Here is a 22,996-nt window from a genome sequence, read left to right on the forward strand (position 1 = left end):
TAGTTGTGGCGCACGGGCTTAGTCGCTCCGCGGCATGTGGGATCTTCCCGGACCAGGGCTCGAACGTGTGTCCCCTGCATTGGCAGGCGGATTCTTAACCACTGCGCCACCAAGGAAGTCCCTTCACATTCTATTTTTAAAGCCATTCTCGCTAAGTGTGTAGAACTAACCAGACCTCTCAAGACCATTTCATTTTGCATGTTTCACATCTAGTAACGCATCTCTTAGCTGGAGGCCTCTACATAGAAATGTTGGCCCCCAGAACTCCAGGCTGAACAGGGCACAAGTGGAGAAGGAGCAGACAAAATAGACATCAAAAATCCCCAAACTTGGACTTCCCTGGTGGCTCAGTGGTTAAGAATCCGCCTGCCAATGCAGGGGACACAGGTTCGAGCCCTGGTCCGGGAGGATCCCACATGCCGCGGAGCAGCTAAGCCCGTGTGCCACAACTGCCAAGCCTGCACTCTGGAGCCCAAGTGCCACAACCACTGAGCCCGAGCGCCACAACTACTGAAGCCCGCACACCTGGAGCCTGTGCTCCGCAACAAGACACCACAATCAGAAGCCTGCTCGCCGCAACTAGAGAAAGCCCGCGCGCAGCAACGAAGACCCAACGCAGCCAAAAATAAAAATAAATAAATACATACATAAATAAATAAATTTATTTTAAAAAAATCCCCAAACTTTCCCCTATATTAATTAAGGCAGCAGGTTTTGTGGCAGGAGCCCCAGGCCCTGGGTTCTAGTCTGACCTTTGCTCAGACTAACCTAAGAGAGCCTTATGTTTCAGTTTCCTCATCCATAAAACAGGGACAATAATATCTACCTAAATCCACCAGGGGGATGCTATGAAAATAAAACACAACAACAAAAAAAGGCCACAATACTTCGGAAATAGTAGAAGCAAAATAAATGAAAGTCTATGCCCTTTATCCAATGGAAAGACTTTGGGATCTGCTTACTCCAATTTTAACAAACTTAGTTAATTATATTTCCTAACCTATTAAGGCAACAAATGTGAGATTTGGGGATGGCAGCAAGATGCCTAAAGGTGAGAAGATACATAAAAATGATCACAATCTCTCTGGAATATGACCTCCAGAGGCTCTTATGTGGCGGCAGCATTGTATCATGGAACATCACAATAACAGATGCTCAGAAAAATGTCATGGTCACCAAGGAAAGGCCAGTATATATGTAGAATATATCCAAAATAGGTATTTAGAATAATGGGAAGTTTGTAATGTTTTCATTCAGTATGATTAAAAATTTGAGAATGGAGAAATTAAAAGAATGAACTTCAATTGTCTGAAAAAACCATTGAGGTGAAAATGCCTTACTCCTGATTATGCTAGAAAACCAGGGTACACTTTTTAAAGAACAATTGAAATATGGTGTAATTGTTTTCCACATAGTCTCATGTACTAGTAGGTGGCTTCCAACAATAACTGTCATCAATTCCTTCCCTCCCTGCCATTTGGGAGCTGGAATCTACTTCCCTCCCCTTGAATCTGTGCTGGCTTCATGACTTTGACCAACAGAAAAGCAGCAGAAGTGACACTGTCCTAGTTTTTAAGAGGCCTGGCCGCTTCAGCTTTCACTTGGGAAGCCAGCTGCCATGCTGCAGAGAAGCTTGGCTGAATGAAAAGCCAAGCGCGGAGAGAGGCCCTCTGGGGGAGCCTAATGCACCAGACAGGTAAGTGAAGCCTTCTTGGACCTTCTTGCCCAGCCCAGCCTCCAGCTGAATGCAGTCGAGGGGGTGATCCCAGCCGGTGCCACATGGAATGGAAGAATCACTCAGTTAAACCCTGTCTTATTCCTGACCCACAGAATTATGAGAAATAATAAAACATTGTTATTTTAAGTCACTAAGTTTGGGCTTTTGTTGTTGTTGTCAGACAGCAATAGGTAACCAAAACACAGTATACAATAAAAGTTACTTCTAATGGTTTTCTAGCAAGCTCTAACTTCCAATAGAAACAGAAAAATTAAGAATCTAAGTAAATTCTTTGTGCCTCCTCTTTACATAAAAACAAATGCCATGGCTTTTCCAAATGTTCTAAGTGAGGACTGAAGCCTCACTGAAATTCAGCAGGGAACAGTGAAACAGCACTGGACTGGGAGGCAGAAACCTGCCCCGACCAGCTGTGGGCCTCGGCAGTAGCGCAGCAAGGCATGGGGGTTAGTGGGAGTCGTCTGCCCTGTGCAGGCCTAAGCGGGTGCACTGCAGGTGGAGGATTTTAAAACAATAATAAAACTCACCAAAAGCCTGCTTTTTATTACCATGAGCCATAAACTCTAAATAATTTTAGTAATAAGATCTTCCTTCCAATGGTGCTGACCTCTCCTACTCCACCCCGCTCTCAGCCACACCAGTGGACCTTGGAAAGTTTAAGTCTCTGAGCTTGAGCTTCACACTCTGTAAAAGGATGGGCTCGATCCACCTCTAAAATTCTGATTCAAGAGGCCGCCAGCTCTGCATGTGTGAACTTGTTCAAATTCATTCGTTTAGTCCTTCCCTCAATGACTGTTTGTCAAGTACCTTCTACGTGCTAGGCCCCCTTCTTGGTGTGGGGACACAGCATGAGTAAGACCTGTCCTTAAGAAGCTCATGGAGGAACCACTCTTCAACCCATGGTTTCTCACATCCTCTGAGGCATCTTCTTTGACTATCGAGTCCCTCTGTCCCCAACTGGTGTCTGAAATACTCATAGTAGAGCTTGTGGTTCATTCATCATAATATCCCAGGGTCTAATAAATAGCCTCTTGCTCTATAAATGTTTGTTGAATGAGTGAATGAATGAATGAATAAGCAATTTAAGATGGGGATTAATACCTGCCCAAGATACCATATTTGGTGAGCTGAACTATATAAAAGTGTCAATACTTGATTATTTTAACCTATAGAACGACAATTTCACATGGTTCAAACTTCTCTGAATTTACAGAGAAGGACATGGGCTGTGTGCTGGGTTTGGAACAGGAGGTGAAGAGTTATCTATCTTGGGCTTCCCTGGTGGCGCAGTGGTTGGGAGTCCGCCTGCCGATGCAGGGGACACGGGTTCGTGCCCCGGTCTGGGAGGATCCTGCATGCTGCGGAGCGGCTGGGCCCGTGAGCCATGGCCGCTGAGCCTGCGCGTCCGGAGCCTGTGCTCCGCGGTGGGAGAGGCTACAATAGTGAGAGTCCCGCGAACCACAAAAAAAAAAAAAAAAAAAAAGTTATCTATCTTGGAATTCCAACCTAGAGGCCTTACTTCCCAAAGCCAAGAGGACCCCACTGTGAGTTGGCTGTGCTGACGTCAGTCCTTGCTCGCAGGTTAGGGGCAATGCTGAACCCGGCTCCAGATCCTGCTTATGCTGCCCTGCCCCCACTTCTCAGCCTTACCTGTTGGCCCTTCTCCGACTGATCCCTAGTGCTTTCTTCAGGGACTTGGGGGAAAGGGGTGAAAGGTGTCCAGCCACAGCTGCTTCTTTTCTTGGACCTTTTGCCAAAATGTCCTCCTTGAAAGTCTCTCATTGTCCTTGGAAACTTTGCTAAGGTCGGGCAGTTGCCCTCAGTGTCCAGCTGCAGGTTCCCTAGCAGCTGCATGGCAGGAGGAATATAGCTTGAAGCTGGGGGGCCCAGGGCTGAAGGCCAGTCATAGCCGTTTGTAAACTCTCTTGAGGAAGCCCACAGAGACCTGCCCTCCTGCTCCTTCTGTGTCATCTCAAGCTTATCTATTTTCCATTGAATACTCCTCAGCAAATTGGCATTCTGGTGCATTAAGGTCTGTGAGATCTTTAGATTCAGCACACACTTACTGATGTACTGCTCGGTCAGGGACCTGTTGCTCACGTTGCCCTTGGCTCCTCTGGCTGGCTCAGGCAGGCTGGGTGAACTCAGTGAACCACTATGCCAGCCCCAGTCCTCAAAGGAGAGCTCCGTGTCAGCTTCTGAAGAGCTGCTGTCCTCATGGGAAAAACAGCACGCCTCTCTCTCCATCTTTTCCAACTCTTCTTCCATGGACTTCAGTTCATCTACCTGGTTTTGTCTGGCCCCCTCAAGAGATGAACCAGTTCCTGGGGGCTCTTCCTCTTTGTCATCTCCCATGTCCAGGCAGCCTGAGTAGATTTCGTTGATTTCGAAGCTGCAGAGGCTCGCCTGACCTGGGCTGGGGCTCCTGGCCTCTTCCCCCACAGAGCAAGCAGGAGAAGCAGCGTCTTGGTTCTGTGTCTCCTGGGCCTCCAGACTTGGGTCTGGGACCAGAGGCTCTGGTGTTGCTTTCTCGGTGAGAGTGGGGTGACGCCTTGGTGAATGAAGCTGACCACCTGCTGAAAAGAGTAGCAACATGCAGCTGATTAAAGCGATTGCAGCAGCTCAGCAGCCTTGGCTTGTTGCTCCAGCAGCATGAGAACACAGAAAAAAGCTTTTTATCTTCCCACTCCCTTTCCAGTTAGGAAGACTACCAGATACACACACAGAGGGTGAGAGTGTATTTCTAACTATTTTGACGTGGGTTGAGATAGAAAATTTGGGGGACTTCTCTGGTGGCGAAGTGGTTAAGACTGGGTGCTCCCAATGCAGGGGGCCCGGGTTCGATCCCTGGTCAGGGAACTAGATCCCACATGCATGCTGCAACTAAGGAGTCCACCTGCCACAACTAAGGAGCCCACCTGCTGCATCTAAGACCCAGTGCAACCAAATAAATATATATATATGTATATGTAAGAGAAAAAAAAAAAGAAAATTTGGGAAGGATCAAACCCGGGAGGAAATGTTCTAAGCTTAAGTTATAGTATGTTCAAAACATGCGTAACTTCAGGACAAGCAAATTACAGGCCCCTGAATCTTAGGACTAAATTCACACTTTACACTAAAGGTGTTTGAATATTCATGTCAGTTCAAGTTGTGCTCTTTGTGAGCATCTGATAAAAGAAGCTGAGACACTGCCCAAGAATCCACTGCACTGAGAGAGATAATACCTCAAAAATTAACTCCAGGACTGACTACCCACCACCCCTGGTTGATGGTGTACAGCTCGCAGAGAATGGGTCGAAGAAGCCAAAGTAATAAGAGCTTGGAGGGCCATTCTGGAGGCTTCCAGGCCTGTCCAAAGAGTCAGAGAATAGTCACTTGGCTAGAATCCAAAGGCCTATGTTCCAGCTGCGTAATAAACCTGGAATTGTGAGCAAGCCACAACCTCTCTGAACCTTAGTTTTCGCATCTGGAATATGAGGGCATCAAGCCAGATGATTGCAAGGTCCTTTCCAGCTCAGAGCTCTAAGGTTTCCAAGTGTACTAAAAAGCAGTAAGGCTTTAGAAAAAAGGTTGGAAGGAAACACCAAAATGTTAACAAATTATTTCTGATAAATTAAAATGTTAAGTAATCTTCTTTGTATTGTTTAGAATTTTCTATAATGAGCAGATAATAGTTTTAAATTTTAAAATCACCGTTTTTATTTGTGAAACAATTAAATACATTCCTAAATCATACTAGAAAGAAACAGATTGTTACTGCACAGTTCTGGATCCAGTCAAGGTGTATATGGAGCCCAAAAAGTTTAACTTAATAATTTTAAGGATCTTGATTTTTCCCTAAGGCATCCATCCTTCCCAGTATAAGTTATGAGTATAGTTTGGAGGAGTTGATTAGTTACAGCTCTCAGAACACATTCATGTCAAAACCTGTGGGTTAAGGCCATACCTGCTTCCTTCAGCTCTTTTATTTGCAATGGATGTTCTGAAGTCACTCCTAAACAGACATTGACATCAGGATGGAGTCCAAATCTCTGCACCCTGGGACTCTTGGTTGGCTGAGTTCTCTGGGCTCCAATAAAATCCTGTAACAAGGGAAGTACTGGCAAGGACATATCTGCAATCATCTGAATGTCACCGGTATTTTAGAAACATATCTAGGTGTCAAACAAACCCCCCGTTACCCCAGTTGGGTAGACTGACTGTAGTCCTGATAAACGAATTAACTGTTAATTACCAATATTTAAAAAGTAATAACAGGGACTTCCCTGGTGGCACAGTGATTAAGAACCCGCCTGCCAATGCAGGGGACACAGGTTCGAGCCCTGGTCCAGGAAGTTCCCACATGCCGCGGAGCAACTAAGCCCGTGCACCACAGCTACTGAGCCTGCGCTCTAGAGCCCGTGAGTCACAACTACTGAGCCCGTGTGCCACAACTACTGAAGCCCGTGCCCCTAGAGCCCGTGTTCCCCAACAAGACACCCCAATGAGAAGCCTGCTCACCGCAACGAAGAGTGGCCCCCACTCGCCACAACTAGAGAAAGCCCATGTGCAGCAACAAAGACCCAATGCAGCCAAAAATACAAAAAAAAAAATAAAATAAAATTTTAAGAAAAGTAATAACAGTAGCTGTCATTCATTGAATCGCACTGTGTGCCTACAGGGTGTCCCTTTTATGTACCGACACTCCGCAGCCTCCCTCCACAATTCCCTGCTGCCCTCACCAAGTTAGGCAGTTAGAATTTTCTTGGGAACACAGAAAGGGTGTAATGAAATGAAGATTTCCAAAATATCCTACAACTTGGTCTCTAGCTTCTTCTTGGTCTCTAACTCCCTATCCCCTGAGATAGGTAAGCAGAAATAAACTCCCAACAACTTCACAGCTTACCTTTAAGTCATTTTTCAGAATATACTGGATATCTTGAAGGTTCATAGTTCGGTCTTTCTGCTTGACCTGGATGCCTGACTTAACAATGTCATAGTAAGGTTTCGGAAGCCTGACATCAGCTTCTAAATAATTTCCCAACACTATGGTTTCTTTAATAACTGAGCCATCTAAGTCATCCCAGGGTATGCTGTCTGTTAAGGAAAAAGCCATAGGAAGGAGAGACATTAAGAAATCACATGAAATTGTCTAACCTTTGTCAAGTCACTCAACCTCTTTAAAATTAATTTCTTTCTGTAGAAAAACTACCGGAAGCCCAATAACAAAGGAGAAACCACTTGACCCAAATAACAGGGAAATCCCTGCCACAGAGACAGGAAAAAATAGTGTCAGACTCATGTAGGTATGGACTCTCTGCTGGCAGACCTAGGGACCACAAGGGAATGTTTCCTGGTGTGAAGTAGGCCTGCCCAATACATTCATGTCATGGAAGGTGTGGTTTTTGCCTCTGAGACTGTAAACACTGCTAAATGGGGGCTGATTCTCACCCCCTTAGTGAATGTGGCATGTATGCCTTCACCTTAGAGTTCTATATGTTTGGAAGGGTTTCTATGTCTTTTAAGTGACACTGCTTATACATACGCTGGATTCTGGGTGTGTTTGATTTCACAGTTTACTTCTCAGAGGCCAGTCCTTCCCCCTCGTTTATAAGTTCTTAACATAGAGAACAGACTTGCGGTTGCCAAAAGGGATGGGGGAAAGGAGTTTGGAGTTGGTAGATGCAAACTATTACATTTAGAATGGATAGACAACAAGGTCCTAATGTATAGCACAGGGAACTATATTCAATATTGAACTATAGGGCTTCCCTGGTGGTGCAGTGGTTGAGAGTCTGCCTGCTAATGCAGGGGACACGGGTTCGAGCCCTGGTCTGGGAAGATCCCACATGCCTTCCATGGAGCAACTAGGCCCGTGAGCCACAACTACTGAACCTGTGCGTCTGGAGCCTGTGCTCCGCAACAAGAGAGGCCACGATAGTGAGAGGCCCGCGCGCCGCGACGAAGAGTGGCCCCCACTTGCCATAACTAGAGAAAGCCCTCGCACAGAAACGAAGACCCAACACAGCAAAATAAATTAATTAATAAACTCCTACCCCAAACATCTTCTTTAAAAATATATATATATTGAACTATATTCAATATGGTTTTTCAATATGAGAAACCATAATGGAAAAGAATACAAAAAAAGATTGTCTCTATGTGTGTAACTGAGTCACTTTGCTGTACAGCAGAGATTGCACAACACCGTACATCAACTAGACTTCAATTAAAAAAAAAGTTCTTAAGGGGCACCTCACAGAGACCCTTCCCTAAGCATTGACAGCAATATTCAGTTTAAAAACGCTCCTTGGATTAAATGCATTACCACTGACAGGCTGATAGGTGGGCTTTGCTGAGTCTTAAAGAACAGGTTAAAAGAGAAAGATTTCTGGGAGATCATCTTATACCTTCCATAAACCCAAAGAGGTTTCCTTAAAGAAGTTTTTTTTGCCTAAAACTAAGTAACTCTTGGGGGAAAAAAAATTCCAACCTAAGAATAGGGACTTTGGTCACCGTCAATGAGCTCTTTGATCTACCTGTTAAAATCTCCTGTATGATCACAGAAAAGCTGTAGACGTCTGACTTCACTGTGGCTGCCTTCTGTAAGATCACCTCCGGGGCGGCCCAGTTGTAAAGCTGGGTGGGGAGGGATACTCGAGTCAGGTCCTTGTGTACACCTCCATCCCGGCTACGGAAGGAAACACAAAGTAGGGCTCATGTCTTAAAGGATCACTGTGATCACCACGCCGCACGTGTGTGAAAACATTTGCCTCTGAAGACTGACAGCCTCCTTGAGCTTCCAGAAACCAGCTAGACCCTGAGCTAACCCACACTGCCTGCTATTCCAACGCCTGCAACTCCTTACCGTTCCTACCCGAGCAGGCCCTGCCCTGCCTCCCACCTCATCTGGCCGCTCTCTCCTGCTCACTCACTCCTCTCAAGTCACAGGGGCCCTCTTTCAGTTTCTCCAGCATGCCAAGTACATCACCACTTCAGGTCTTTGCACCGGTGGCTTCTTCTGCATGGCATGCAGAAGTATTAGCTCATAACACATATATGTGGAATCTCAAAAAAAAAAAAAAAGGTTCTGAAGAACCTAGAGGCAGGGCAGGAATAAAGACGCAGACGTAGAGAATGGACCTGGGGACACGGGGAGGGGAAAGGGTAAGCTGGGACGAAGTGAGAGAGTAGCATGGACATATATACACTACCAAACGTAAAATAGATAGCTAGTGGGAAGCTGCTGCATAGCACAGGGAGATCAGCTCCATGCTTTGGAGATCAGCTCCATCCCTCCCTAGAGGGGTGGGATAGGGAGGGTGGGAGGGAGACGCAAGAGGGAGGGGATATGGGGATACATATAACTGATTCATTTTGTTATACAGCAGAAACTAACACAACAATGTAAAGCAATTATACTCCAATAAAGATGTTAAAAAAAAAAAAGTATTAGCTCAAAAATCACCTCCTTGGAGAGGACTTACCTGACCACCTAATGTAAAGTAGTCCCAATTTATTGGCTTCAGAGGACTTATTATCTGAATTTCTTGTTCATTGATTTATTGTTTATAATCTGTCTCCCCTCCACCAAAGTCAGCTCCACGAGGGTAGGCCACTTACCTGTCTCTTGTATCACCGTATCTCTAAACTTATACCAGGGCCTCAATGCTTACCTTTTGATTAAATGAACCTAAGACCCTTTCAAGAACCCCCTCAAGCCCCACCTGCTTTATCAAAGCCTTCTGAGACTCTTCCAGCTCTTCGTGATTGCTTCTTTTCTGAGCTCTGCCCTCTTGGGAATGAGCCCTCTCAGTTTAGCACTCAAAGGTTCACTGATTGGCTTGAATAACTCAACTTCGCAACCAGGCTCTTTGAGAACTAAGTCAGAGTATCCTAAATGTCTTCTGGGCCAAAGAGAGTCCTCAGGGTGATCAGCACTGACTTCTGCCCACAGCTGTCATGAGCATCAAATGAGATCACACGTGTGGGAACACTCGGTGAACCATAAAGCACTAAGCAAGTAAGGAATTAATATGAACATTATGGTAGGCATTTGATAAAGACTTGGTGACTGCTGGTTGATAATTAAGAATTAAGTTTTTGGGAATTCCCTGGAGGTCCAGTGGTCAGGACTTGGCGCTGTTACTGCTGGGGCCCGGGTTCAGTCTCCCGCGGGGAACTAAGATCCCGCAAGCCGTGCAGCGTGGCCAAAAAAAAAAAATTAAGTTCCTAAAAAGCTAGTAACCAGAAGTTCTTTTTGCTGGCAAAGGAAAGCTTTTAGAGGATGGGATGGACTTCTCAGACTTTGAACAAACTTCCCTAAGTAAGATTTCTTCTGGTAGAACTTTTGATAGATGGCAATGAGTTCAGGAAGCCATGAAGCTATAAAAGACTGTATTTTTGTTTTGTTTTCTCTTTTTTTAAAAAAAAAGATGGTACATTTAGACTCTCTAGTTGTATTGCTCAATAGGCAAGTGTGGCCTAGGTGTCATGTGAACAGCGTGGATACACATGCAAATATTAGTATCACAGGAAAAGCAATGTCGTGTTTTATTGTCAGAGATATATTCTGAGGACCTAGCATACTTGGCTCTTCACCTTGTAGGCTGACTGCCCAAAGGAGACACTTAATGACCCTCTTGGGCCTCTCCGGCTGCCTAAGGCAAGGGACAAGTTATTTACAATCAGGATTTATATCCTTTCTCTTTTACTTCCACTCTTCTGATCCCTCTTCCTTCTCTGTTAACGCTAGTGGGATGTAGGAAGGGAGTTTCTTTTCTGGCTGTCATTCCATGGTAGTTATTTTCCTGGGCTTCAGCTTTGACATCATTAAAATTACATTTGGCTATGGCTATGTGATACCACTTGCAAGGTCAATTCCAGCTCTAAAGATTCCATTGAGAAGGAGTTGAAGAATAGGAGAAACTGCTGTATCATTTTTACACCAAGAGATGGAGTGCTACCCTTAACGATGACATTCAACAACTGTACCGGCGTGAATAGAGTGCTACCAAAAATAAATGTAGAACTGAAAGCTGTTTTGTATTCTTGGGTAATCAACTCACATTATGAGCTGTCAAATGTTGCTGATGGACATTTCTGCCCAAAGTTCCATTCTGAGGTCAACAAGCCCAAAAGAACTCACACTTTCCTACCCATTTACTTCACAGCCCCTCACTTGACCAGTCTGTGGACCCCAGCTTCTCGGTGCATCTCACATCTTTCCCTTCTATTTTGGTTCCTTGGTCACCACCAGGCCCTGCCCTGTGGCCTCCTGGCTGGTTTTTCTACCTTCAACCTCCAATCCATCCTGCCCCTATAAGCCAGGAAACGTCCTCTACCACCTGATTCTAGCCACAGCTGGGTAACCTCAGACCACCTCTTCACCTCTCTGGGCCCCAGTTTCCTCTTCTATAAAAGGACAGCGTTGGGCCTGGCCATCTCCAAAGCTCCGTTTCATTCTAGGATTCACATTTCTACTGGAGAGCTCAAGTCAAAGAAACTGTTATACCTCCATTTCAACAACAGATGGCGCCACATCACTGGCAAACAGCTTGGGTTCTGTCAGCCTTCTTGAAAAGCCTGTTATCAACAGCAAACATGTCCAAATCCCTTAGCTTCTACTGCCCTTGAACACACAGCCAAAGTGGTGAACCCTGTTCCGAATCATTTCAAAGTTTCCCTTCAGCTAGACTCAACCATTCACTTCAAATGCTTCCTGAGCACTTACTGTGTGGTAGGCTTGAGGTGGGTGCTAAAGATGAACAACTCATGGCCCCTGCCCTCTCGGAGCTCGCCATCTCGGGGGGCAAAGACACTCGGCTGCAGGGGAGTGAAATATGCTCAGTGAGGTGGGGACAGGGCTTCAGTATAGGCTTCACGGGGTGTGGTGGGAGACTGTGTCAGAAGTGAGTTTAAAAGGATAAAAGGGAGTGTCAGGTACTCCGGAGGCAAGGAGCAGAGCGCTGGGAAATGGCGTGGACTGAAAGTGTCTTCAGATGGCCAGGCAGAGTGGGAGGTGACGAGCATGGCACTGTAGGCGGAGCCCGACCTTGGAAGGCTTCTCACCCTGCAAAGTGCCGGGACTTAATCTAGGCCATGGGAGCCACTGGGATTGAGAATGGACCAGATCTGAGACTGAGCCACTCAACTGGCGACAGCTGTTTGGCCTCCACCGGTTCCCACATGGAAAACTGCTCCAGTCACACCCTAGCTGTTCCCCTGCTTCTCTCTCGTCCCGTCACAGCCCCTTCTCCACATGGCAGGAGTGAGGGGGTCTGCTTAACCTGTAAATTTCAGCCATGACACCATTCTGCTCAAAAAAAACATTCACAGCATCCCCGTGTTCTTAGGGTTAAATTCAAACTCTTTGCCAAGGTCCATGAGGTCAAGCACAATCTGGTCCCTGCTCCCCTCTCCAGGCAGAGACACCAAGGGCTCATGCGGTCAAGGAAGTGAAACTTTCCACTTCATTCACTTAAACAACATGTTGAGCTCCCACTGTGTGGAGGCTTATTCTAGGCATCTGAGACACGGCAGCGGATAAAACAGAAATCCCTGCCCTGGTAGAGATTTTCATGTAGTGAGAGAAGTATATTATGAGCATGTGAGCAGCAAAGACCTGCTGAGAGACTCAGAAACAAAGCCTCAGCGATGGTGGTAGGTGAGGACCAGGGTAAGTGGAGGTAAGCAGATCTAAGCCATGGGTCTGCCCATGGCTGAGGCCTCACAGCAGCACAGGAACAACCCTGGGCCTAGGGCTCAGAGCTGTGGACAACAGCAAGGAAGCACAGGGGAGATCCTCTGCTCCCCAGAACCTAGGGGCAGGAGATGGGGGCCAGCCCTCAACTCTCAGGAGGACTCAGACTCCTGCCAAATGGGAAGTGAAGCCCATCCACCAACCCTTGAATAAGGGCATTGTTTTTTGTCACTGCTTCCCTCACAGCACTGATCCCCACCCATCTGGACCAGGACCGTAATGCTCACCAGCACCCATCGCCTTCTCGCTCCTTCCAGGATGCACAGCTGTGGTGCATTTCCCAGCCTCCCTGCAAAGAGGTGACTGGGCTCTGGCCAATGTAAAGTGGGAAGCGACGATGCACACGCTGCAGGTAGTCCCTAAGCCCCGCTGCGTCCCTCCAGGCTTGCTCGTTGACCAGCAATGCAGAGGATACAGTGCGGGGACTGAGGCCTGGGGGATGGTGGAGCCACAGCGGGGAGGAACGTGGAACATAGTGAATGCCGCCACCACCCCCTCCCACACACACACACACACACACACACACACACACACACCAGAGTGCAATGTGAGTGAGAAATACTTCGGTTGTGTGAAGCCACAGAAAATTTTGAAAACTTATACATGCTGGCTAATGTGTACTCATGCTCGTTAAATGTTTATTAAAATGAGAATGTCCTGAGCAGAAATAACTCCCCCAAAGTCCCTCTGACCTTGGCTGACAGGGCAAGGCACTGGGAAACCTCTTCCTCCATGGATAGCCAGCTCAGCCCACCAATGAGGAGTCAAGCCCAGATCAGAGTCTCTCTCTATATCAAAGCACCCCCAGGGAGATCCTGTTTGGACATCATGATTGAGGTGCACCCACCTTTCCATCATGTACTCCAGGTTGGTCAGCCTCGCTTCCCCTGTGGAGACGATGTGGATGGCGTAGGAGCTGAGGGAATGGTGGATAAAGCCCCGAGAATGCAGGTATCTCAGGGCGTCGGAGGTCTGGAGTAGCAGGTGCACGATCACCTCCATGTGCAGTATGGGGAACTGGGCCCGCTGCAAGCAAGAGATGAACCACCAGAACAAAGGGGACTGCGGCCCCCGACACTGTAGAATGCTTTGTAGTTCCCAAAGTCTTTTCAACTGATCTTCACGACAGCCACCTAGTGTGCCCATTTTATAGCTGGGGAACCTAAAGCTCAGGGAAGTTAAGTGATCGGCCTAAGGTCCCACTGACCCAGGGCCCCTGGCTCCAAACCTGGGTTCCTTTCCCTCAGCCAAGCTGCTTGATACCGTGAAAAATGAGGAGAAAAGTCCTCAAAGCCTGGTACACACCTCCAGAGTGGGCCTGCCACCACCAGCAATGCACCTGCCCCGCTCCCCATCCCCAGCCAAGCCTGTGCTGCGGGAGAACCTAGACACGTAAAGGACACTCCATCTCCTACCACAGTCAGATGACCTAGAAAGTTCATCCTAGGAGGACAGAAGTTCACTCACACCAAAGTACCCAATCATAACAGGTCTCTCCCCAGAGAAGTGGCATTTTAAGTTAACGCCCTCACCCAAGGAGAGGAAAGGGAACTAGGACACTAACAGGAGGTGCTCAGGCAGGAGGAATGGCGAGCCATTTCAGGGAAGCGCCCTTCCTGGAGGGTCTCTTCTCACTCCAGCCCAGGGTCTTTAGAACAAAGTCATGGAGAAAGAAAAACAAATCTTTCAGGACCTCTCTGAAGCCACATGTCAGCCCAAAGCATGTTTCCCAGGGAGTCTGTGGGTCAGGGAATATGTCCCCGCCTCCACCAGGAAGTCTGAAAAGGGAGAGGGGACTGATAAAGACTTGCATATAAAGGTCCTGCAGGGCACCAGTGAAAATACCGGGAAGTAAGACCAGAGGCTGTTTGATTATAGTTAGCTAAAAGTGTGGCTATGTGTTTTCTGGGTCTACTGAGCTCTTAGATATCTGATAAAAAAGCAAGACAAACAGTAATAAATTCACACTAGTTCCAACGTGCTGATCAACCTTAAATGGTGTGCTATATAGCTCCCACAAGGTAAAGAATTAAGAGGTTTCTCAACTCTCCTGCTGGGGGAGAAGGAAGAGGGAGGAAGAGAAGGGAGAGCTGGGGTGGGGGGTGGGGGGGAGCAAGGGAAAAACCCAGGGAAACGGCCATTTACCCGTTCATGGAGGACAGAGAACAGCGTGCCGACGGCGACGCGCTCGTACAGGAGGCGGGTCTTCTGCAGGCCCTGGGACAGGCACACGGCCATCAGCTGTAGCAGGTGAGGATGCCGCAACTTGCTGCAGAGGGAAGGAGGCTTCCGATGAGGCAGAGGGAAGAGGACATGATGGAAGATGGGCGCTTTCCTTTCTTCTTGGCACCCTGAACGCACTCCAAACAAATACTATTTGCACAGAATGTTCTTCCGAGAAAGGGGGATGGGGTGGGAGTAGGGGTCTCTGGTGGTGGAACCCTTGACCTTTCACTGATCAGAACCTGAGGGCTTAGGGTCATCAACGACAATGTCACTAAGAGCTACTAAGCAAGGCACTTTACACACATCAACTCGATCCTAACAACCAGTTGCAAGAAAGGTATCATTACAGTTACACTTATTTTAGAGATGAGGAAACCAAGGTCAGGGAGATGTCAGGCCCAAGGTCATAGACCCTCACATCAAAATCCACGCTGTGGGGACTTCCCTGGTGGTCTAGTGCTTAAGAATACACCTTCTAATGCAGGGGACGTGGGTGTGATCCCTGGTCACAGAACTTAGATCCCACGTGCCACAGGGCAACTGAGCCCACGTGCTGCGACTACTGAGCCCGTGCACCGCAAAGGAAGATCCCACGTGCTGCAATAAGACCGACACAGCAATAAATAAATAAATATTAAAAAAAAAAAAATCCATGCTGCGTCTATGAGCCCTTCCAGCCTCCTTGAGTCCCTTTAGGATGACTTCTCCAAAAGGAAGGATCGGGCTTTACAGGAGTTGAGTGATTTCCTCAGGAGAGAACTCGATGAGCCAGGGCCTATTCCAAGGCCTCAGCAGCCCTGGTATGAAACCGAGGATGGATTTCCTGCCCCTTTGAAAGACTAACCCCTGAGCCACAGGAAACTTAAGGTACTGAGACCCATCCCATCAGCGTGTCCTCCAAGGAGAGACATGGTTCCTCAGACACGTGGGTCTCCAGCAGAGCCATGCTCTATGAAGATAGTCTTGCACCCGCTGACCTGATGGGCACAGGGCCCAAAATAAGGTGGGGCTCAGGGGCTGCAGAAGAGCCCGCCAGGCCTGAAGGCTGCACCTCAGAGACACGTGTCATGGGGAGTTGATCAGCTGACTGAACTGAGCCCCTACCACCACCATCCCCACACTCAGGCTATTCATGAGTTCTTCTTCTTTCTCGGCAGCCCTGGGAAGTCAAATCAACCTACAACGAGGAAATGCTGAGGCTGAGGGGGCTGGTCTCCACCCTCAGGCACAGCCCTGCACAGCCCTGAACTTGGGTCTGAAATGCTCTTGGGTTTTCTTCTCACCTGCTATGCTCTAGCTCAGCAATTAACAAGTCAGCCAGCCGCCGCCTGCGGCAGTGCGGGTGCGTGGGAAGATGCAGCTCCTTCACCGTGACCCTGCTCCCGTTCCACAGAAGGCTACAAGGGCAGGAGAGAGCGGGAGCAGAAGGGAATGAGCAGCCACTGCTTCAGTGAGGAGCTCTGAGCCAGAGACCAGAGAAGGAGTGTTTATACAGACTCTGTAAAGCCCCCACCCCAGCACTGCTGGGTCCTCCCGCCTACCACCCCCAGGGGCCTAAAGCACTTCAGGGACTTAGTGCAGGTGGCAGGAAGTCACTGAAGGATTTAAGGGAGGGAGGGACTTGATCAGGTTTGTATTTTAGAAAGACAAGGGTACCAGCAGCATGGGGAATGGGAGGGCAGGGGTGGTCTGGAGAATGAGAGGCCAGTTAGGAGGCTAGCCTGGGGGAGGGACAGTGATGACGTGGGCAAAGGCCGCAGCAGTGGACAGAAGAAGAGGGGATGTGACAACAAGTCTGTGGCACGGGCAGGAAAACAAGAAGCATATCTGCAGGGGATACAGAGCCTTGCGGGTCTGTAGAGGCCTTTTTAGAAGGGTGTGACTTCTAAGCAGGGAAGAGGCAGCCAGGTTCAAGGAGGACAAGAGACCTTGGCCAGGACAACTCCTGTGATCCCGCAGTAGGCAGGTCTCTGGGGACTGAGAACATCCCAGGGACTTTCATCACAGCCAAATCCTATTACTGCCGCCTCTGCTGCATTTGGCTGGTGAGAGCCATGCAGGGCTTCAGTACCGTTTGACCTGAGGCCAGACAGTCACCCCTATGCTGCCTCTAATTCTCTAGAGAGCAGAAAGGTTGAAACACTGTCATGAGTAATCTTTCAGAGCGGTTGTTCTCAACAAGGGGCCATTTGGCCTTGTCTGTAGACATTTTGGTTGTCACAATCACAAATGTAGGGGGTTGCGGGGAGGCAAACACAGTTGCTACTGGCATATAGTGAGTAGAAACCAGGGACACTCCTAAACGTCCTACAGTGCACAGGACAGCCCCCAACAATAAAGGATAACAAAAATGTCAATGGTGTCCTGGCTGAGAAATCCTGATCTAGACATCTGCTTTTCAGTGTGTCCTTGTGTTTGGGCAGAAACCCTCCACACACAAAGAAGTCACTAAAGTCCATCCTTCCTGTGGGACTAAGTCTCACCTCCACTGGCCAGCTTCCACTTACTTGGTCATGACCATGTAGGGGCCACTGAAGAAAGAGAAGGTGGGCTCATCGTCAGCTTGAATCACTTCCTTTTCTCCAATTACTGGAAGAGATCCTAGATAAGCCAGCTGCGTGCCCCCTGTGAGATAAAACTGAAAGCAAAGCACAGCTTCAAATGGTGGGGAAAAACTCCTCCAGAATTTTACCAGCCAGCTAAAAATAGAGAGAGCTGCTATTTATCAATTTGCTGAATACCCCTATGCACCGGACATAATTCTTTTTATTATCTTTAATCTTCCAAGAGGCACTGCAAGGTTGTAATACCCTTTCCCTTTTGCTAGCGAGGAAACCACAGGCTCACGGAAAGAGGTCAGATGCCGGCCTGAAGCACCAGGCTTCAGGCGCCTCTTGAGACACCCACAGAACATGCCTGGGGCCTTCGCTGGGAATTAAAGGATCATTGTCTAAAACTCCCCAAATCTAGCCCAAAGGCATTCAAGAGAACTCTCCAAGGTTTTCATCATTTTTCAGTAAGGACAAGAACACTAAGAGGTGGTACTTGTCCTGCAAGAGCAGTAAAGAACAAAAAAAAACACTTTGGAGAGGGAGTATTTTAACTTTCCATAGGAAGGAAGAGTTGGACACAGTTGTGGGCCCTGGGGCCAGGGCCAGAGCCAGGGCCGGGCGATTCCCCAGTTAGCCCTGCAAACATTGAGTGTTGGTAGCAACCTCTTACCTTTCCAAAGCCAAAGCTGTAGATATTTTGGGCAGAAATGACTCCAGCTTTAGGCAGTCGGTTAGGAGAGCCATTAGGGCTTCTAGAAATATTTAAAAGAGGAGGAGAAAAGTAAGGATTAACTACCCATATCTAGAGGAACAACGCTGAACCAAGCTGTCAGAATGCGTAGTTGGTTTTGTCTTTACTACTTGACAGTGGAAGTCAGCCTCTGACAGGGCCGCAGTGATTCCCATTTCCTGGTATTCATGCCCTTGTGTAGCCACACACAGGTCACAGAGGGCTGGTCTGTTAACCTAATGGAATACTGCAGAAATGACGGAGTGGTGTGAGTTCCAAGGCCAGACCCCCGGGACTTCTGCCCTGATCTCTCTCGCAGCACTTGCTCTAGAGGAGGCCAGTTGCCATGTTGTGAGGACACTCCAGCAGCCTAATGGGGAGGCCCAACACCCAGTACCAATTTGCTAGCCATGCAAGTGAACCACCTTGGAACTGGATCCTCCAGTCCCAGATGACTGCAGCCCAAGCTGCATCTTGACCACATCTTCATGAGAAACCCTGAGCCAGAGCCACTCAACTAAGCCATTCCTATTAGAATGGCTGAGTTGGGTGTAGCCATTCCTGACCTACAGAAATTATGTGAGATACAAATATTTATTGTTGTTTGAAGCCACTAAGTTTGGGATTAGTACAACAGATAACGAACAGAGTTGGTCAAAGTTGGAAAGAATCATAAAGCATACCTTGTCCAACTTTCTCATTTTACAGATGGGAAAAATGGAGCCAGAAAGGGGAAACCTGCTGGCCTGAGGTCACAAAACAGCAGCAGGGACTAGGCTTTGGCCCTTTTAGAAGGAACTTGGTCTGCCAAGATCCTAACGCTGGCAGGAGCGGAGGTGTGAGAGATGGAAGAGCTGAACCAAGCATGGGCTCCAAGGCCAGATGGGGGATTTGGGAGTTTAACCTGATAGCCTTGGGGAAGACCCTGAAAGGGTTTTTAGCAGTGAGCGGCACAATTCGATTTTCATTTTTAAAAGGTCATTCTGGATGCTGAGTAAAGAACCAAGATGGACAAGAGTGGCAGCAAGAAGAGCAGTTAGGAGTAACTGGTCCTCGAGGGAATCGTTAACTCATCTTGCATGAGAAGCATCCAGGTCATGAGAGGAAAACCACGACTCAGTGTGCACAGAATGAGATGCGGGAGCCTGTGAAGAGTGTGACAAGTCTACTCACCCTGATCACAGAAAAAGATGCTGTCAGAGAAAATCAAAATGGAAAGAATTTTCCACATATAAATCCTAAGTCTTAAAGCCCAGGGAAGTTAAAATAACTCTCCTGAGCATGAAGAGAAGCCTGGATGGAGCTCACCTCCTGCAGCTATGATGGGGACAAGGAGAGGCTGCCCACCCAGGTGGCAGCAAGTCTTACACCAGCTTAAAACAGCCCAAGGAACCTTAAATTAAGCATTTGTGTCTTTTGCAACCTTAGGATATAAAGGATGCATGTTCCAATAAAGGAACACGTTTTCCATGGTTCCGAGATGACAAAAAAAAAAAAAGCTAGCCAGCTGCTCTGCTAAGAAAGTGTTTTCTGCTGGGCAGCCCAGGCCTGAAAAGTTCCTTCCTTCTCTGCTAACCATGGGGTGGTTCCCACTGGAGCCCAGAATTCACTTCCCCCAGACGTTCCTGGAAGCCAGGGGACAACTGAAGGTTTTCATGGCAATATCCTCTCCCTCCAAGCTCACCCCTTTGGGTGGGCCAGTTGCTGGAAGGGACCAATGTGGAGGGGACCGAGGGCTCCCACAAGGAAGGCGGGGGTGATGCAGAACATCCCAGTCTGCTTGAGGCAGCACTCACCCCTGCATGAGGCCCCCAAACCGGGGCAGGCCACAGATGAGCCGCTGAGGGGAGTCAATCTTCTTCAGGAGGTCATAGGAGAAGCCCTGGATGATGGCCTGCATGTGCGCGGCACAGCGCTGCATGAACTCCACCATCTGCAACACACGGCAGAGACAGTCAATGCCCACACAGCTAATGGCCACCCTGGCCTTCAGTGGGATTGGAATGGTCTGAGGGGAGTGCTCTGAGGAGACAGAAGCCCCCCACAGGGAAATCTCTGGAAAGGGAAGGGCCCAAGTGACTTCCTAAAGATATGGAATGAGATGATTCCATTTTCAGGGAGCTCATTTGGCAATAATTACCTCCAAATCCTTCATTCAACAGATGAGGAAACTGAGGCAGGAGTATTTTAACTTTTGTCCAAGGCCCAATAGCTATTGAGCAGGAGAACCAGAGGGAAGGGACTCTGCCCATCTCCCCCTTCCCTCCACGTGCCCTTTACATTTGTTAGATTATTTAGCCCTCATTAAAACACATTATGCCTGCCAGCGAGTGGCTACAGACAAGTTATTTAATGTCAATGCACTTCAGGGTCCCCATCTGTAAAATGGGGACAATAATAGTACCTACCTGAGAGGGCTGTTGTAAAGATTAAATGAGTATTTAATTTAATTCAGAACGTCTGATGCACGACAAGTGCTAGTTAAGGGTCAGACGAAACCACAGTAGTTCTCCCTCCCCACTGAATGGATGACAGAAAAGTTCACTAGACTTGCCCAAGGTTTACAGTTGGTTAACTTGCTTCAACCCAGGCCTGTGTGTCCAATGTCAATGGCAAGGCCACTACAAGTCCTGTGCTGTCCCCAGGACCAGCCTCTGCCCCTGGGCGCCTGACTCCCAGCCCTGTGCTCTGCCTTGGGTGTGCCTGCAGAGCGGGCCCACACTTACCGCGGTGCCGCGTTCCTTCCCTGCTGCCAGAGCCCAGGTCTGCGGGTTCTGACCCTTCTCATCATGGAGTCGAAGATCACCCCCTGCATCCAGCAGTTTGCTGAGTATCCACTGATTGCCTGAAAATGCTGCTGCATGGATAGGAGTGCTCCCATCAAAGCAGCGGCTGGAGGTGGGGGAGGGGTACAATGAGTGTCCATGGCAACACTCTTCCCCTTCCATGGGTAACACAGGGCTCCTTTTCTACAAAGGCAACCTTTGGTGATGAGAACTGTAACAACACCATTTGTGAGGCCTAACACCTATCTGGGGCCTCACAGAAGCTTTATATACATCCCCCTTTTCCGTGTTTACCTCCACCCTTCAAGGCAGTATTATTTCTCAATTTATAGATGAGGAAACGAAAGGGCAAAGCCAAGATTCACACCCAGGTATGGGTCTGGTTCGAAATCCAGTGTTCTTTCCCCACAGCCCCCTGATACTGGCTGCCCTGAAGCAATTTCTTCACGTCTGTAGCGCCCTGTGGTCAGGCTGGTGAAGCACAGCCTCACCAGAGACCACCTCACGTGAGAATGTCTCTACCTCCCAAGTCCTATGGTGAGGCCCACAGACCTTGGCATTAGCAATCTGGTCAAGGATCTACAGCTCAGAAAAATTTAACCAAAACCAGTAAACTATCTGAGACATGAAGGGACAGCCTTTGTGAGATGTAGAGATGTGATGTGTAGCTGTGGTTTCCTAACTTGGTTGCACGTCAGAATCACCTGCAGAGCTTGCTTGCTCTTTTTTTTTTTTTTTGGCCGCACCCAGCAGCATGCGGGATCTTAGTTCCTTGACCAGGGATCAAACCCCCGCACCCCCTGCAGTTGGGAGTGTGGAGTCTTAACCACTGGACCACCAGGAAAGTCCCAGAGCTTGCTCTCTTTAATTTAAAACGAAACACAAATGGTAGGAGGAAGCAGAAAGGGAAGGAGAAGAAGAAATAAAATGAAAAAGGAGATAATAAAGATAAGAAGAAAGTCTCCCAATTCCAGACCCATACACAGTTCTCTTGCCAAGAGGCAGCTACTGTTACAAGTTTTTGTATCCTTCCAGAAATTTTCTATGCATATACAAGTAGGAATAAGAATATGCTATATTAGGAATTCCCTGGCAGTCCAGTGGTTAGGACTCAGCACTTTCACTGCTGAGGGCCTGAGTTCAATCCCTGGTCGGGGAACTAAGATCACACAAGCCACATGGTGTGGCCAAAAGAAAAAGAACATGCTACATTAACTGTTATGCTTTTACATTTTTTCATTTAATAGTATATCTTGGAGGGAATTCCCTGGTGGCGCAGTGGTTAAGAATCCGCCTGCCAATGCAGGGGACACAGGTTCAAGCCCTGGTCCAGGAAGATCCCACATGCTGTGGAGCAACTAGGCCCATGCGCCACAACTACTGAGCCTGAGCTCTAGAGCCCGCAAGCCACAACTACTGAACCCACGTGCCACAACTACTGAAGCCCATGCGCCTACAGCCCGTGCTCTGCAACAAGAGAAGCCACAGCAATGAGAAGCCCACGCACTGCAACAAAGAACAGCCCCTGCTCGCCGCAACTAGAGGAAGCCCACGTGCAGCAATGAAGACCCAACATGGCAATAAATAAATAAATAAATAAAAATTTTAAAGTATATGTTGGAGAATTTTCCATATAAGAACATACAAGTCACCTCAATTCTTTTTTAACAGCTGCATAGTATTCCAATGTACAGATTTACCATAATTTACTTAATAAGTCATTGGGATATTTGTCAAAAATACAGATTCTCAGACTACACAACAGACTGAATCATAACCTGCAAGCATAGAGCCCAGGAATGTGTACTTTTTACAAGTTCCCCAGCTGAGGCCAATGAGGCTGGCCTGTACCCAGGCACCTGGGAACTGCTGGGATATCTCATTGTGAGCTCTCCCTTATTGCTGGGTCTGATAAGCAGTCCAGCACACTGCGCTATGGGAAATGTAATATCCTCCTTGCTTTATTATTTTTTTAATTAATTTATTTATTTTGCGGCACACGGACCTCTCACTGTCGTGGCCTCTCCCGTTGCGGAGCACAGGCTCCGGACGCGCAGGCTCAGCGGCCATGGCTCACGGGCCCAGCCACTCCGCGGCATGTGGGATCTTCCCAGACCGGGGCACGAACCCGTGACCCCTGCATCGGCAGGTGGACTCTCAACCACTGCACCACCAGCGAAGCCCCCTCCTTGCTTTAAAAATAAATTTGTATAATGTTTTACA

The 22,996-nt window shown here is 48.1% G+C and overlaps 1 protein-coding gene across 2 annotated transcripts in view; it reads right to left on the reverse strand.

Moving 5' to 3' along the window:
- The window catches only part of TEX14 (testis expressed 14, intercellular bridge forming factor), an 86,018-nt gene that overhangs the window by 31,659 nt on the left and 31,363 nt on the right, over positions 1 to 22,996 (reverse strand). For both annotated transcript variants that reach the window (XM_032616770.1, XM_032616771.1), the window contains 11 exons: positions 20,714 to 20,879; positions 19,784 to 19,920; positions 17,928 to 18,009; positions 17,213 to 17,343; positions 15,989 to 16,102; positions 14,625 to 14,748; positions 13,327 to 13,505; positions 8,257 to 8,408; positions 6,624 to 6,814; positions 5,685 to 5,820; positions 3,386 to 4,311 (listed from right to left, as the gene is read on the reverse strand). In XM_032616770.1, the coding sequence (XP_032472661.1) occupies positions 3,386 to 4,311; positions 5,685 to 5,820; positions 6,624 to 6,814; positions 8,257 to 8,408; positions 13,327 to 13,505; positions 14,625 to 14,748; positions 15,989 to 16,102; positions 17,213 to 17,343; positions 17,928 to 18,009; positions 19,784 to 19,920; positions 20,714 to 20,879 (2,338 nt within the window). The remainder of the gene's footprint in view (positions 1 to 3,385; positions 4,312 to 5,684; positions 5,821 to 6,623; positions 6,815 to 8,256; positions 8,409 to 13,326; positions 13,506 to 14,624; positions 14,749 to 15,988; positions 16,103 to 17,212; positions 17,344 to 17,927; positions 18,010 to 19,783; positions 19,921 to 20,713; positions 20,880 to 22,996) is intronic.

The sequence above is a fragment of the Phocoena sinus genome, chromosome 20 (genome assembly GCF_008692025.1).
Source record: "Phocoena sinus isolate mPhoSin1 chromosome 20, mPhoSin1.pri, whole genome shotgun sequence".
NCBI classification, from domain to species: domain Eukaryota; kingdom Metazoa; phylum Chordata; class Mammalia; order Artiodactyla; family Phocoenidae; genus Phocoena; species Phocoena sinus.